Source organism: Amblyomma americanum, chromosome 7 (assembly GCF_052857255.1).
Source record: "Amblyomma americanum isolate KBUSLIRL-KWMA chromosome 7, ASM5285725v1, whole genome shotgun sequence".
NCBI classification, from domain to species: domain Eukaryota; kingdom Metazoa; phylum Arthropoda; class Arachnida; order Ixodida; family Ixodidae; genus Amblyomma; species Amblyomma americanum.
Genome location: NC_135503.1, coordinates 122126034 through 122143183, shown reverse-complemented (window position 1 = coordinate 122143183; position 17150 = coordinate 122126034). Strand labels below are relative to the sequence as shown.

General features: G+C 47.8%; 1 protein-coding gene across 4 annotated transcripts in view; it reads right to left on the bottom strand.

Moving 5' to 3' along the window:
- Positions 1-17150, bottom strand: part of LOC144099521 (uncharacterized) — a 69547-nt gene that overhangs the window by 15290 nt on the left and 37107 nt on the right. For 2 of the 4 annotated variants that reach the window (XM_077632892.1, XM_077632890.1), the window contains exons 7-10: positions 14587-15486; positions 9980-10065; positions 8155-8199; positions 6081-6458 (exon numbers count right to left, since the gene is read on the bottom strand). In XM_077632892.1, coding sequence (XP_077489018.1) covers positions 6081-6458; positions 8155-8199; positions 9980-10065; positions 14587-15486 — 1409 coding nt within the window. The remainder of the gene's footprint in view (positions 1-6080; positions 6459-8154; positions 8200-9979; positions 10066-14586; positions 15487-17150) is intronic. The other 2 variants (XM_077632893.1, XM_077632891.1) reach the window with 1 other exon arrangement.

Below are 17150 nucleotides of genomic sequence, written 5' to 3'. Positions count from 1 at the left end.
CTGACCGCTCAATTTTTCAGACCTCGTTCGCACTCAATGGCAATACCCAAGCCACCATATAATGTGTACAGTGGGGCCTCATTACTTCAAACTGCAGGAGAGATCGAAAGCTTGATCAAATAGAATGAAATTCAAGCTTAAAGGGGGCCTCTTGAGATACCGAAATTCTTGGCGAGTCGGCACATTGCGCCTGCGTGGTTTTGAATTCGTACAGTTCTTGAACGTCTTCCGCCGCATGAACTTTTTTAAAAGCAGTCAGAGTTCGCGGAAATCATCTATGCCAAGTCTTTTGTTTCGAATACGGAAAGAGGTAGCAGCGAAGCGCGTGAGAGGCATATGGCTTCACGAAGATAGCGAGCGCGGGAGGAAATGGTGGTGCATTTTAAAGAGAGTTCAGCGTACCTGCGGCAAACCGCACCGCAACCCTGACTTTTCTGCCGTAAACCCGTAAATAACTGGCGTTTCGATGACTGGCAAGACAGCCCTCATTATACGCAAGCCCCCGCAGAGTAAATATCACCGAATACAATGCCGATTTTGGCTCTAGTCGCTAGGCCCAATGACAGAGGCCAACGCCGATGGAGCGCTTGCTTCGACAGTTTCTCGGTTCTTATTGTTTCACCATCTTCGCGTTCTCGCTCTGGGCCCATCGTACTGCGGGCGCAATGCAGTTCCCGCAGCGGCGAGTTCAGTTTCTCATTTAGACTTTGTCCCAACCCGTATGTTCATCAGCGACATGCCGAGGGCAGCACAGCCAGGCCGAGCTCGTGGAAGTAGTCGCCGCCCGTCATCTGTGCACGTGTCACGTGGCGAAATTTAGTCATTAGGAGTTGTGCAACACAACTGACCTCTTCCTCCAGCATAATGGCAATTTTTTTCATTGAAATTTGATTTCCGGACTGCCTGATTTTTCGGTCGTTTTCGCGGTCCCTAGAGGATCCGAAAAATCGGTCGTTGACTGTATCAGATTGCTGCGCCCCTGGAAGTGCTGTTTCTTCTAACGGCATTCTCGCATCGCGTGCAGACAAACGTTAGCAGTGCTAGCGCTTTAAACCCGTGTGACGAGGCGAATGTGGGTTCATGAGGCTAGCGTCCATCTCTTGTACTCATTTTCTATGTGACACCGTGTCATGCGGAAAAGGCAACATTCGATGCGCAGCTTATCGTGTGGTGAAGCCAGCCTAACCGATCAAAGCCTAATGGTGGCTCTCTCCCGGTCTGCTTCGCTTATTTTGCCACTGAGGGCATTGCAGAAGCATATTGTACATTAATCTTAAACATAGATTATTCTATTTACAGGATTAAACCTCTTATCATGGGCAGTGGCCAGTTCCAAGCACTGCCCACTGCAGCTTCGATGCAGAGCAGGCTTGGTCTTGTGATGCGTTGCGAGCAATGCACTGCCAGCATGCCAGCTACTACAGAAAGCGAACCACTAGAGTGGGTGCAGTGTTTTCTTGCTTCTAGGCTACATGAAAGCTTATCTATTGCTATTTTCATATATCGACTTGTTGATATATCAAGCTATTTTCGAGTTAGATATATCCTGGATCGACTGTAAATGGGACAGCACATCGTGCCCCTGCAACTGTTGCTCCTCCCAACGGGCTAGCTAACAGTGCCCCTGCATGTGCAGCACCCAACTCTACATTTTCGGACTTGCATGATATTTCGGGCCTCGCTGAGGAACCGTCACGCACCTCACAGGAACGTGTACATTTTTACAACCGATATTTCGTACTCTATGCAGTCCAAAGTTCAACTTTTCAGACTAAAATAGCTGCCAACAATACTGTGCAAATAGTTTTTCAACCGAAAATTCATTTTATTTTTTTCAGCTTAATATAGATGCGAGCGGGCACCGCTGTCGCAACCAACCGGTTCTCCGCCGTTGTGAAAGGCGCCATCCTAGATATAAGGGGGGAGGTGGGGATCGGAGTGAAATTCCTTATTTTTTGTGCTAGAGCAATGAAATCTGGCACGGTTATTGAGAAGTGTGCTGAATGACTAAATACAAAGTTTCACTGATATATCTTGAGTAGTTTTGACATTACAAATTTTTATTTGCACCCAACTTGCAGAATGCCTGGCGTGACAAAAAAGCGTGGTAGAAGCCCATAGTTCCTTTTATATTTAGCCAAATGAATAGTTCATGCAGTGACATTCTCCAATTATTTTTATCACCCTTATTTTTCTTACACAGGACATTATATCCGTGTTTGATAAATGCGCTCGTTATCAACATGCCAATTTAGCTAAACAGTTAAAAAAATGAGATAGTTATTAAAAATATAGAAATGTCACTGCATAGAGAATTTACCAAGAAATACAGTGCAACAAACCCCATGCAAATCCCACAAGGCATAATTGTTCTATGCTTTCTGCAAGCAGACAGTCCCCTCAAAACTCATTTCTGAGAAAGCTGGGTATAAAGTTTTGCAAGCACTGCAGATTTATTAGAAAGCACCAGAGCTGTAATATTATGCATCATTGCTGTCAGGCATCTTCTTGCATCTTTGCCTCTTTGCTCGGTGGGCTTTGGATGCTTTCTTCAGGCATTCTTTGTCCTTTTCCTGAGCCCTCTGGACGGCAAGGGCACCATGATGCACACCCAAGGTGGCACACATTGCCAAGTAGGCTCCTTGGCTTCCTGAATTGTAGTTCACGACTCACTGATTTACTGACATCTCTATCGCAAAAAGCGAGGCATGCTCGTCCTTTGACAGTGCTGACCAAACTTCCGCTCAGTTGCGGACGCTGCACAAAGGGAGTAGTGAACGCTGCATGTCTGCGCTTCTGCTGTCACTGCAGACACAAAACGCGGCTCGAGGCGCGCCTGAATGGTGCTACGTTCGGGTGACGATTCGTCCGGTGAATCTTCTGTAGCTGTAGCTCGTCGACGGTTGGAACTCAATCGCAGGCTGCGTGTCTGTACCGCACGATGTGCAGAAACAGAGCACACCGTCTCTGCCGGCGTCGCCTCCAACGCTGCGATCTCGGCTGCCGATTCATGCGGCCGTACGCATAGGTGCAAGAGACTCCGTCGGCGCGTCTTCCGGCGACTGTGTTATCGGCGTCGATGGCACAGGGCGACTCCCGGCTTCGCTGCTGGAGTAACGCGGTGCAAGATAGCGCGGCACGTTTCCGTATGTTCAGTCGGGTGCTCCGCTTCTCCCGCTGGCCGCTGTCTTTTTCTCGCCTTAGAGGCTTGCGCATCCGTTTTCCGAAGGCGTGCTTCGTCAAAAATTTCTTTTCAAATGAGCAACGATCCATTACTAACTTGGGGGCTTTCAGAAATCCAAATTCTGCGTGTCAAATGAAGGCACAGGCGTGGTTTGCAAAGCAGAAAACAGTGGTCCGCTGTGGTTGCCAGTTTGCGCGCTGCCGCAGCAGCAACCAATGGGGAGGCGCCTTTCAGACCGGCAGCCAATCGGAGGCCCGCTTTCATCGGAGGGCCCATGTGACCACCCCTGACATACCTGCGCTTCTTTTGTGTTTGTGCGACTGTTACAAGATGGCAACGACTGAAGAATTCAGGAACAAAATGGCGGAACTTTGAGCTTTAAACGATACCAAGATGGTGGCGCTCGGTGGCGGGAAAGACGAGATATGGCTCCGCCAACTGCGGTGATTTTGCGCAATTTATAACTGTTTTCTCGCCCTGCGCACTGACAAATTAATTTATAACTGTTTTCTCGCCCTGCGCACTGACAAATTAAATTTTTTCGGGCACTTTTAGTGCAGTTTCAGAGAAACTATTTTGATACAACGTAGATTAGGCATTGCAGATACCGAAACGCGTGGTTTCCAAAATCGATTTTTTTTTTCATTATTTTCGCGATCTGATCTCCGCATCCCCCTCCTAAATGGAGTCAATCGAACGGGCCGGCTTAGATAGGTTTGGCTATTTTTGATCCTCATGGCTGCCACTTGAGATAAAGGCACAGTCATCGTTGCCATCGAGATGGCCTACGAAGTGCGCAATCACGTTGGAAACGGGGCAGCTGCAGCGTCTGCTGTGGCTTGGCCCAACCCCTGTGCTGGGGACCTAGGTGTGGAGGGTCGTGCATTCGGAGGCACTCGTTTCCGGTCGCGTCTTCCTGAGGATTACCTCTCTCGATATTCGCGAGCATCACTGCCCATAGAAACAGGCTGTTATTGCTTCTTGCTTGGCACGGTGCATGCATTGCTTCGCGGGATGACTATCGTGACTCAAGGTGGTGCAGACATGACGAAAGCACGACTCTGGCTCAGATAAAGTAACATCACTTGCGAGCAGAACGTGGGGAGCGACGAAGTTCAAGATTTTTAGAGACTGTTTTCCGCAGAAAGATTTTTTTTTTTTTTCAAGATCAGGGATTTTTCGGACTGTTCAATTATTCCGACCATTCTCCAGGTCCTATTGAAAACAAAATATTGATCGGTGACTGTACCGATCGACTGTGTGGCCTTGGGACACCCGCTGGCTGCACAAGCGACCCGAAGACGCTGTAAAAAAACCTTGTGGGGTGCAGTTGGTGGCAGAAGCGTTGCTAGAGACACCTTCAAGCTGGCGCACCCAGTCTCCACATGACACCACTGTAATGTGGAGAAGCTAGCGTTGGGAATACTGCATGTCACGTGGTGAAGCAATCTAGATAACTTTAGCAGCGCTCATTTGGCGTGCTTTGTTACCGAATGCACTGCACAAACAAACTGCACTTTCGTGTTAATGACGTACTATTCTTTTTACAGGGTACTGGTGACAGGATTCAACCTTTTCTGGCAGGTTGTGACAAGTTACAAACCCCCACTTTGGCTTCGATGCGAAGCAGGTTAGGCCCAGCAACACCCAGCAAGTAGCACATCATCTACTGATATGCTTTTTATCTCCAATGATCGATATATCAAATCATTCAGAAATTAATATATCCTCGATCAACACCACATAGACTTTACTCATTTTGTTCAATGCAAAAACTGCACTCAACAGTACTGCAGTTCGCTTCTGAAAAACGAATGCGTGATGGCGATAGTACCCGCATTTCGTTTTCTGGTCTTTTCCGGCTTCAAAAGCACTGTGTATCCATTGTGTGGCGATCAACTGATACAAACTCACATTATCCTCGACAACACTTCACTTCCACTAACACTTTCAAGTATAGCTTTTTCCAAACCATACATCATAGAGCACTGCAACTTATCACTTCTCTACCACTGAACTCCTTTCAATCATCAGGATTTGATGTTTCACTACGCGTTATGCATCAAGTTATATACTGTACTGTATTTACGGTATCATGTTTAAATTTATTTCAATTATACCTTGCATTACACTGCATGTACTACATTTCTTACTGCACCATATCTAGTTCCACAAGCTGTATTCTATTGCATTAGCGTGCATTCTGCTTTAACTTCTTAGCTCCCCACTCCTGCAATAGCCCTACTGGGGGCAGCAGCACGCTTATATGCATGTGTGCATGCATAAATTAATTTCAGCAGCTACAGCCGCTTACCCTAAAGTCACGACTGACCAGCTCGCTACATGGTGGCACCATGGATGACGTCACGCATGACTGCCACTATCAGTGAACTGCCACTGAACAAACCCAGAAAGCCCGAGCAGCCTACAAATGGTTCGGTGGATCCTTGGTTGAGGGGAAGTACACTCTCCACCCCAACCTGGGTTAGGGCCTCCCGATTCGAAATCGGTTGCCCAAGTCACTCTTCGCCGTAGGGTGAAGCAACCATACTCCCAAACCAACAGCTTTGTACATGTATGTACAGGTGCCCACCAAATTTTCTTAACACCAAAACCACAAAGAAGCTGAATTTCCCCAATGGCCTGAGGCGCAGTCAAACATCTGAGGCTGCACTGAGCACGTCACACACGGAACTAGACAGCACACCCTCCATTTCGTGACGGCATGCTTAGACTGTATTCTGTGTCCCAAAAACCTCTATAGGCACCTCAACATAGTTGTCCATCTTTTTGCTGGGGCATGCGGATGTGATGACAAATACAATACGAAGCCAGGAAAACTAGGCCAATACGACCAGTGCTGAAATAAATTAACACGTGCACACGAAGATGTCACCTGAGAGGCAGTGAGGCCAGCAGGAAAAACGGTTCCTGGCTGCTGCGGCACCAGGTTCCTGGTGTGGTTGCCAAATATGTCGGGTGACCGCTTCCTCGGCTGCCCTGCCCCTGACCAGTGCTCCAGCCGCAGGGGTGACCGCACAGGTGACCGCGAGCGGTGAGGTGATCGGCGGGGTGACCGGCGTGGCGAGTGGTGGTGGTGGTGGTGATGGTGGGGAGATGACCGGCGCGGTGACCTACGCGGCGAGCGCCATGGAGACGAGCGCCGCGGCGACCGCCGCTGTGGTGAACGGTGTGGAGACCGCCGCGGTGACCGTCGCAACGACCGCGAAAGAGGTGACGGTGAACGGGACCGCTTGCGAGTGCTCGGTGGCGCCTGCGCAGAGGGAGAGGCAGAGGAGTCACACGAGAGAGTTACCACACATTCTGGGCAGCCCTGCACCTCAGTTCACTGGCATTCCTCGTCTTTCTCAAGCAACACAACACTTGCTTTTAATTGTAGTGTGCTCCTTCAGACACAGCAGAGGATGAGAATTGTCAAGTCCGGAGACAGTGAGCCATCCACGAACCCCAACAACTTCCACAAGCTCTGAAGTTTGAAGGAAAACACCATTGTGCTTTCGGAATTTCACTGGCTTTTACATGGATCCAAAATGCAAAGGAGATGTCTCAGAGCAAATAGTCCTATGCACATGACGTTTTTCAGTTAGTAACTAAAGTAGTGAAGACTTTATTTTACACTGAAACCTTACATCATGGCAGTACTGAACCAATGTGTTCGTTAAATATTTCTGCTAAAGTTCTGATATGATTTGATGATGAATTCTTGTGGCACAAGGGCATCTGTGGTCAAAGAGTGTCATGGAACAGGGTTCAGATACCCATCTCCCAATCATTTCACCCTGAATAAGCCGAGCACCAAGCAGGGGAAAGCTTGTACCCATTGTATCACTGGTGGGAACCGGGTGTCACTGTGGATCGAACACTGCACCTCCCGCATACGAGGCGGATGCTCAAATGGCGAGTGAAGCAGCCAAGAATGGCTGAGTGCAAAGAGAGAGGTCACAGAAGAACAGGACACCACAGTGTGGACTTTCTTTTTTTTTGTTAATTTTCAGTCCAAACAGCTCAACTTTTTACTGTAATGCATTTGCCCTAGGTGGAAGAACTACACATGTACAAGATAAGGGAACAGCTCTTGTTACAACAGGAGTGACCTTTGTTTAATGTCTAATTACATGGAAGTCTTCCTCCTTTATACAGTAGAATGTCGTTTATATGTTCCCAGTTCATATACTCAAACTCACAGGCATTAAAAATGTCCTACTAACACTATTTTGCTCTCCGTTAATATTTTCCGGATAACAAGATTTCCCGGCTACTTCGTTCCGAATTTCGGCAAATTCTGGTCGCATAACATGCTCAGTGACCAACCGCAGCATGCCAGTGGCCAGACTTGGTGGCATGCAACACAAAAGTTGGAATGCTGTGGTAGTCACCTGCCATGGTGGCTTCTCTACAATGCTAGCGGCAAAAGGGTGAAGCATCCATAAAACAAAGAGTGTGCTCACATACAAGCGGGGATGCAACATGAAGAAAAATGCAGCTGTATCTTCCTAGTGTTCAAAGGTAAGAGGGCCCACTGCCCGAGACCTACAACAATGCGCATACATAAGAGTGGGCCGGGAAAATTTGGTTGAGCGCTCATTCTGAAAGTGCGGCATCTCCAATGCACTTGATGGCACAGAAGATTGTGCACTCTATGAAGAGGACAGTGATAAGGAAGTCAGCAATGACGAGGACAAGTAAGCGGGAAATAAAATGCCATTTGCGTATTCTCAATTGCTTTTTGGACCGGGCTGCATTCGAAGAAAGCTTTCTTTTTATACCATGGTGACGTCACCTGGGATCTTTAGGACCACTACTGCTGGTCAAGGCCAATGCCTGGTTTTGAACCCGATGAGTCATATGCATTAAAAATGTTAAGACACAATAACCCCCCCCTAAAAAGAATGAAAAAGAAAGCGGAAGAAAGATCCCAATGAGGTTGGTGCCAAAAGAAATAAACTTACTCCAAGTGGGGCAACTGCAAGCCGATGGCTCCTCGAGGCATAATGCTGCGCAAGATGGAAAACAAAGGAATGAAAGACTGGACAGAGTACAGGAAAAACATTACACAATTCGGCAAGATGAGTGACAAGCTAGCATTCCACCAAACTCTCACCCACATGCTGAGCTCGAGGTTCAGCAAAAATTCGCTGAACATATCATGAAGCATAAACTGCCTCAACAGAGCCTCTAAGTGCCTGCCGTAAACTAAAACCGCAGTGCATCCTAAAAAAACAAGAAAGCCTGCGCTGCAATAAGTGACACTAATGCAAAAAAGTGTGTAAATATGGCATAAAATATCGTCATTGCATTCATCAGAACATAGCTGCATTTAAAGAAGCATGGTATGCAGGTGTTCTTTGAAATAAAACAATAAACGCAAGTCCACTTAAAGCGACATAGTTCGGTAATGAGCAGCTCTTACCTTTATTACCTTTATTCAGTCTGCAATGCATACCACTATCTGAGCCAAGAGTGAAACCACTCAGTCACCACATAACTAACCGGCTGCTGTTTCAATAATGAATGAATCAGATGTGGCACTTGTCTTATACGGAGGGTGCAGCCCAAGAGTGAAATTAAGGACATCATTTTCACGGTGCGAGTTGGATAGCCGAGACTCATCAGACTAGATGCACGAACAAAAAATAAATAGAAACGACAAGGCGCAAAGGCCCATCACAGATGGATGAAGCTCCATTGCAGACATGAGGGCATGCAGGCTTCAGTTATTTCACTACACAGCATTTCGGCTCTTGGATGATTAGCTACCAGAGGTAGTTCAAAGCAGTGGTTCTCAAAGTTCGCACAGCACCTCAAGTAGGGTAGCCTGGGCAAACAAACTACATAATGCTGTTCTCAACCTACACCTCCCCCTACTGTATGGGGGCCATGACCCCACTGCTACTATTCATGAGTCTTAAGTCTAAATGCTACAGCAGGTGTAACTAACTTGACTAAAGGCATTTCTCAATGGGGGACCATGCACACTGACCAGTCACATGCTTTCCTCTGTAAAGGACAATTTAAACGGTTTGTGAACGTACTAAAATACTTTCGAGATGACACGTGTACCCATATATGGACACAGAAAAACTTTCACAACTTACCTTAATTAGCTTTGCGTAAACACAGCCCTGGTGGCACTAGTATGCAACTGGTCTCAGCTGCATCATTTTCTAAAAGATCTTAGAACAACTAAGGCACTGCTCCCAAAAATTGAAGGATTCAAGGAGGACAAAAAGAGATGACAAAGAAAGGCCCTCAGTTCTCAGCATTTCAAATACCTTGTCCACAGTAGTGGCCTGTCGTTGAGACCTTGTTTGCACCATGCAGCCCACAACCTGAGGTCACCAAGTTCACAACCAAAAAAACAAGCTTGTCTTACCAAAATATTCATCAACACAAGATTTCATTCCAATTTCCAGCCTCTATCTGAGAACTGCACTTGTGAGCATGCTCAAACGCGAGGACTGCATCTCACAGAACAGCCAGGCAGCCGCCGTGGCTCAGTAGTATCAGTAAGACGCGGGTCTGATGCTGGCTGCGGTGGTCGCATATCCATGGAGGCGAAATGCTAGAGGCCAGTGTACTGTACGAAGACAGTATACGTTAAAGAGCCCCAGGTGGTCGAAATTTCCGGAGCCCTTCACTGCGTCGTCCTTCATAGCCTGAGTCACTTCGGGACGTTAAACCCTCATAAACCAAACCAACAAACCAAAACTGCCAGGGCCCAGCAATACAGTGTAACAGCATCGAGGCAGACAAGCATGCGGAGAGGCTGCATACCTCGTGGTACTCCCGGGTCGAGAAGAAGCTCAGGTTGCATGCGAAGCACTTGTATGAGGAGGACGGCGGAGGAGATGCCCTCGGTCCTGCAAGTGGGAAGCAGCTACACTCAAGTCACTGCCGAGCAGTAACATCAGGAGACCTAAACACTGTACAGGAGTGGAAAGAGAGTCTTTTAAAAAGAAGACATGCTGCCAAGCCCTGGGGTAGATTACCATCACTAAAAATATGGAATACTTACGGTTGGCAGCGGAAACCAATTCCCTCTTTAAAACATGCGTAGTTCTAGCTGTCATAAAGATTGTAACTCCGGTTCCAACCTCCTCTATTGCCTAACCTCAAGACCTCCGGTGCCACTTTAAACCCTCCTCCCATGGCATCAAGTTACTAGCCTTTAGAGTGAGAATATTCATCCATTGCCAAGAGTAAGCACTGCGTACATTTAGTGATGGGAATCTACTCCAGGACTTGTGCAGATTACCCTGCCCCAAAAAAGGGAGCACACTAGAGGACAGCTCCCTTCATACACCCACACAGGCTCATTCGTGTTTAAAGTATACAAGATACATCTTCCACCATGGGTTATGCCTTCGTCACAACTATTTACAGTAGACTCCGCTATTACGTTTTTCACAGGACTGAGTTTAAAAGAACTTACCAGCCAGGAAACGTGTAGCTGGGAAGCATGCTCGCAAAAAACTAGCATCGTAGTCTACGTTTTTGGTTTTTTTTTACTTCCAGTCAGGGCAGCATGCTTCTTTTCAATTTGCAAGGTTTGTGGCTCTCACAATTTCTCGCGTGTGCAGAAGGTCCTCAACACCCTGCAATGGCTCTCCGTAAGCCCAAACAGCTATTGGCGGTAACGAGGCAGACAGGCGATGTTTGAGCACGCAAGTGTGCTTCAGCGCTGTTTTTACGGCAACCGCTTTAATTCTACACTGTCACAGTCTTATCGGAACCTAGAAATTGCGTTTTTAAGCTGCAGGCAACAAGGTTAACAAAGATCACAAAAGCATGCCTCGGAGCCAACCAATGCAACTGTATCTCGTACAGCACCTCCCAAGCGGCATTTGCACGGCATAGTTTCATTTTCACACCTTTGGATATTCACGCGCGCACCACAGTGGCAGTGGAACAGCACCAACAGCTGCAACGAGACTGACACCGCCTGTAAGCATGCTCGGCGTCAGCGGTGTGGATGCAACACTCCAAAAGCATCCAAACACAGTGGCGACCAATCGCCGACGAGACTAGACTCAAGCTTTGGCCGGTGTGCTCTGGCACCGCCTGTAAGCATGCTCGGCGTCAGCGGTGTGGATGCAACACTCCAAATTATCCAAACACAGTGGCTACCAATCGCCGATGAGTCTAGACTCAAGCTTTGGCCGGTGTGCCGTTGCTGTTCAGCATGAGCTAAACGTAGGCTGTCAAAGTGCCGGCACAGAGTTAGCCACTTCCTTGAAGTGATATCCGCGATATAGCATGCAAGAATGCTGCCACGACTGCGACATAACAGCTGCATCTGTATGCATGGTTTCTGTAGGAGCTTAGATGGGACTGGCTCAAGAAGACGTAGCACCTAGGAAAACGCAGCATGCGCGAACGTAACAGCAGAGCTGTGCTATATGTTATTTATTTTCTTGACCACATCCCTAGAGGCACAATCTGACAAGCCAGCAATAACGTGCTGGTCTGAATCAAACACCTCAGATTGCAAGTAAAGAAATGTGGTTGGGAGAACATCACAAGGCAAGGCATAATCACAAGTCATAACAAGTGTAACCGGGTGCAGCATTTCCAAGCACAAGAAAGAACGCAAGGCAATATAGTTCCTTTACCAGCCAAAACTGAACTTAGCTTTTCAGCACTTGACATCTTCGGGGAGATATAGAAAAATTTCATGAATTTCCCATTCACTTCAGATAGCCGAAAATTAAATTTTGCTACACTATGCTAAACATCTATCGTGCATGTTTAGGAGCATTTCACTGGCATGTAAAAAATTTTCAAACAGGCCATTTGTCTCTTCTCGACATGAATGGCACCATCGTCCATGCTGCCACCATAAAAGCACTAATGAATCAGCTGGAGGTGATATTTATTGTCACAGTCTGCCTAGTCTAACAGTGTTCGATCAGCTGGCGCCACCAGCTGCTAGCTAAGCCAACCAAACCATGTGTTAGAATACACCGTGTGCAATGGTTATAACCATTACTAGGCATGCGTGAAAACTGTTCTTTTTTTTTATTAACGCAAACAGTGATTTTGTTTGAATAACTTCAAAGCAAATATGTTGAACAGACACAAAGATGTTGACTGGCACAATAGACAAGTTCAAAATCATGTATTTTTCAAACAGACAAGGCCCTTACATAAAAAAAAAAGAGCACATTGAGGCTTTCTCACACTCAGCTGTCTATGTGCTGCAAAAATGGCCATCAGGAAATGGAAGAGTCAACCTTCATATGGAGCAGACATATTTGTGGGTTGCGAGCCTTACCTATGAGACCCCCAACTGCTGGTGCTAACTGCGATTGAGTCGTTGCGCAAACATTATTTTCGAGCGATGACTCCATGAACACCTGCTGAGCATATGTACCGTGTTTAGTAAGTTGACCTATTATTCAAAATTTTAAAACCCGAAGTGGGGGGGGGGGGTCGACTTACAATCGAAACGAAAACATGGCACTATAAGGAAAGGCGAGACAGACGAGATATCGGGCATGCTACAGCGTGGTTGCATATTTGCTGTGCAGCTCCATCGCATTGCTCTTGGTGCTGGCCTTGAACAGCTGCTACGTCAACGCGCAGAGCTGACACCCCCTCCTCCAGCGGGCTGCGGCCGATGGCGGCTATCGATAAGCAGCAAAATGGAACCCCACACGTGGCTGCAGACTGCGGCTGCTAATAAGCAGCGGTGGCCCGATAACGCAATCGCGTTCTACGGGAAGCTCAAGCGTCCAACACGTTTTCTTTTTACTTTCAAATGTGCCCTCGGTGCTCAAGGGAACATTCATAGTTGATGGAAGCGCTGTTCCAATCGAGGCGGTGCCCCCACTCGGAACGGTAGCGGCGCCAGGGAGTGTCGGTAACCGACGGAAGCGCCGACGCCATTCACGCGTAGTTTCTCTTTGGCTCTGATGCATTTGAATACTGCCGGCCGCGTTTCACAAGTTTTAATGTAGTGCTTTGTCAGTCGTCATTTGTGCTCCGTGTCCGGTAAGCAACCGGCGCCCGTTCACGGCTACATTCAAGATGGCTGTCATTCTTTACGCCGCAGAAACGAACAACTGCACACCGGGCCACAATTTCGACGTTCGCAGCGGGTGATACAAGTGCGGCAGCTGCAGCGAGGAAAACTTTCAGCTGTTCCACACGATGTTGTGATATAGCTGTTTGCGAAGTGCGAGATTTTGCTGGACAACGACATTAGAACGACGTGCTGTGGGACCGCAGCAGCGGATCACGACGGCAGCACCAGTGAGGATGAGGCGCAAGTGTGGACGAGCAGTCCAGTGACTAACACATTTTCGTTTTGGAATATGCCCACAGGCACGGCCGCGCACGGGAGCCGATAGCAGCTGGTGATAAACGGCGGCCACTGGATAATGCTATCGCGTTCAACTATTCAAGGCCAAGCATAAGCAACCTCAAAGTTGTTTTTTTGGAAATGTGATTTGGGGGGATCGACTTACATTCGAGTCGACTTACAATCATGTAAATACGGTACCATGTGCCTGCATGCCCAGCGACACCACACAACAGGTGTTGAGAACGGGCATCCATCTCCGTGCGCCTCATGCTAGCTCCCTGACCTGCTCACACCGTCCTGCTTGTCGAGCGAATTTCATGTGAAGAAGAGCGGCTGCGGCAGCTGCAGTCAGCTCAGACTCGTCCCATGGAAGTCAAGGGACCCACACATCCTCCGATTAGAGAGATTTAGCACAGCGCAATCCACGGCCGCTGCCACGATCCGCCGCGAGCCAATGCGCATGTCCAGATCACCCCAAGGATGCCACAAGGCGCCAGGCACCAGCCAGCTGTTTGCACGCCTGACCCGTCAGGACCAATCACTGCGTACACATACGCATTGGCAGCACGCGGAAGCGGATTGCACTCAATAAATCCCTCTGCTGATTTCTCAGAAACTACATAGTTAAAGAAAAATTCGTCTTGGTCCAGGGTTTGAGCCCGGGACCATGGCCAAGATTAATGTTTCTTAATTACTCCCTTATAATTGCACCCACAATAATTATAATCACCACCTACCTGCTCCAGTCTCTCGGTGCAAAAAACTGCCACTGTACGTATTCAAATCAAAAGCAGACAAACATCACTCACGTTTTCACCAAATAAATTTACTATGACCCAAACAGCTTTTGCCAATTTTCTTTTTAAGGCCACCACACAATTTGACATTTGGGTAATGAATTCCTGTCAGTGCCTTCAAGTCCGAATTTAACGAGGTTTTCCAACATCATAAGGGTGGAGATTGGCCACTGAAGTTAGCCTGCCATGAACTGCACAAAAAAAGATCCCCCAGCCCCTCAATAAAGAAAAATAATTGGGAAAAAAGTTTGTTCAAGCCTATTGCATGCCAGTCATACCTCTTTCCCTGGAGCCCGACCTGGACCTCCTGGAGCCTCGCGACGTCTCACTGTGCAGTTCGGGAGGCCTCCTGCGCAGCGGCGGCGGCGGCGAGTCTCGGTGTGCGTGCCTCCTTGAGTCCCGCATCGGGTCTCTCGGGGAGACGCCCCTTCTCGGTCCCGTCCTGGCCCGGCCCCTGGAAAGGCTTCGACTACGGCTCCGTGAAAGCGGACGCCTGCGTCTTGGCCTCGAGCGGTCCTCAGAGCCATTGCCTCTGGGCTCCTCCTTACAGTCCTTGTCACCTTTGGTTTTCTTCTCGTCTTTGGCATCCCCTCCATCGGGTTCGCTCTTCTTCGATTCATCTTTGACATCATCGTTTTTAGAATCACCCCCGGCTTCGGCTGCCAGAGCAGCGTCCCCATTGTCAGCTTTGGTGTCCTCTTTGGCGACATTGTCTCCAGAGTTGTCTGTGACATCAGCTTTAGATTCATCCTGACCCTCTGCTTTAGAGCCGTCCTCTATCTGGTTTTCTTTGCCAGCTGAGGGGGCAGCATCCTTTTTGGTTGTGTCAGTGGCTTTTGAGTCGTGCACCTTGGCCTCCCCCTGTGATGCTGACCTCCCCGCACTCCTAGGGCTGGGCTCCTGCTTCGAGCTGCCCCTGTGGTCACCCCTCGCAGTCCTGCTCCGGTCTCGGTGCGCGTCCGAAGACGTGCCTCGGCCAGCCGGTCTCCTCGACGCGCCGTCCCTCGAGTCACTGCGACCAGAGCCCCTCCTGGAAGCGCCATCTCTCGAGCTCACATGGCCCGAACGCCTGGTTTCCCTCGAGCCACTGCGGTCTCTCCTGGTGCCCCGCGAGCGGTCCCGGGAGGGCCGACGGTCCCTCGAGTGAGACTTGTCCTTTTCATCCCTGTGTGTCTCTGCTTCCACATAACAAAAAAACGCTGAATTTAGCAAACTGGAATCTCATTAACAAGTGTTGGCAAGCTTTGCAAACAAAAACAACTTGTTTTTGTTGGTCTTCATTTTTCGGTTGACATCTGCTTTTTCTCAATTCATTGGAAAGCCAGCTCTATCTGCTTTGTTAAGATTGGCGGTGGTATAGCCCTGGTTAAACCTGGAGTGACGCAATAGCTACAGCTGGCCGAGTGGAACTTGCCGAGTTGAATTGCAAAGTCAGTCTTTCGCCGCTTTATTTCTCTGGACGTTCCTTCTTCATCTTCGTCCCACCTAACACAGCGCGTGAGCACAGCTGTTGCAGCTTGGTTTCGCCGGTGCGCCGCGCCACCGGCAGCAGCAGCTGCTCCGCTTAACGTGACCAGCCATGTGACAAACCACGTGACCAGCCACGGCGCCGTGCTGCCGGCAGCTGCTCCGCACCATGCGACCAACCACATGACAGCGTGGCATCGCCGCCACCGCCACGGCGCTGCCATGCTGAAGGCTCGAAATGCTACCATAATGTAGCTATTGCTACAAAAATGGCGAAAAAAAGTTCCTACAAGACAGCTGACACAAAAAAAAAAACTCCCCAATTAGGTCTCAAAGCTGTGGTGTCTAGTTTAGGACGAACTTCAGCACACGGACTACTGGTCTTAAGTCAGAGCCTCTGAAAGAGGCCTTTAATAAATTTGCGGTATGCCTGGGATGTTAAGGAGGAGAGGAAGCTGCTCTTAGAAAAGCAAAACTTTATTACTGAAGTCACAATCCTGAAACCTTTAGGAAGCATGTTTCTTTGAGTGGTGATTCCAAATATGCAATTTAATTTCTTGTAAACTAGTACTTGTGTACTTTTGTAATATCTCATACAACTTTTTGCCGACAACTTCAAAATTTTACTGCAAGGAACTTACTGAAATGCATGCCATTGGTATCTCGTGACATCAAGGAGTGCAATAAGGGTAAAATTATCATCCTGCCTATCACAAAAGTTGAGTTAAGAGGTTTTGAAGTCGCAACTTTGAAAAATGGGAAGAAAAGTTGGTATCGCTCTTTCTGAAGTGACAACTTCAATACCCCATAACAAATTTCTATAATAGCCAGGATGATAATTTTATGCTTATGGCATTCCTCAATGTCATGAAAAAAAAAGATTACATGCATTTTAGCAAGTTCCTTGCAGCAAAATTTCTTGACAGCTCTTGGCAATAAGTTATATAGCTTATTACATAAATGCACAAGCACTAGCTTTAAGTGGAATTAAATGGCTTTCCATAGTGACTCGAATCTAGGTAGGCCTCGATTCCAAGCAGATTGAAGACCAAAAAAAAAAAAAACCAATTTTCAATTTCTCTCATGCTGTTTTGATTTGGTTTCATCAGGCTAATGATCGCTGTGATGTGTAGTTGACATTGCGGTCACCAGAGCGAGAAAAAAAGCCTGCAACATAAATGCTCATATGTAGTTTTAATTCACTACTACACTTAAACCACCATGCCTCAAAAGCTGAAATGACAACAAACGACATATCACCACTTACATTGTTTTATCCGTGCCTCACGTGGTCTAAAGGTCAACTACACATCACAGCCATCGTTCGCTTGATGAAAGCAAACCAGCACCAAAAAGAAATTCAATTATAAATTAT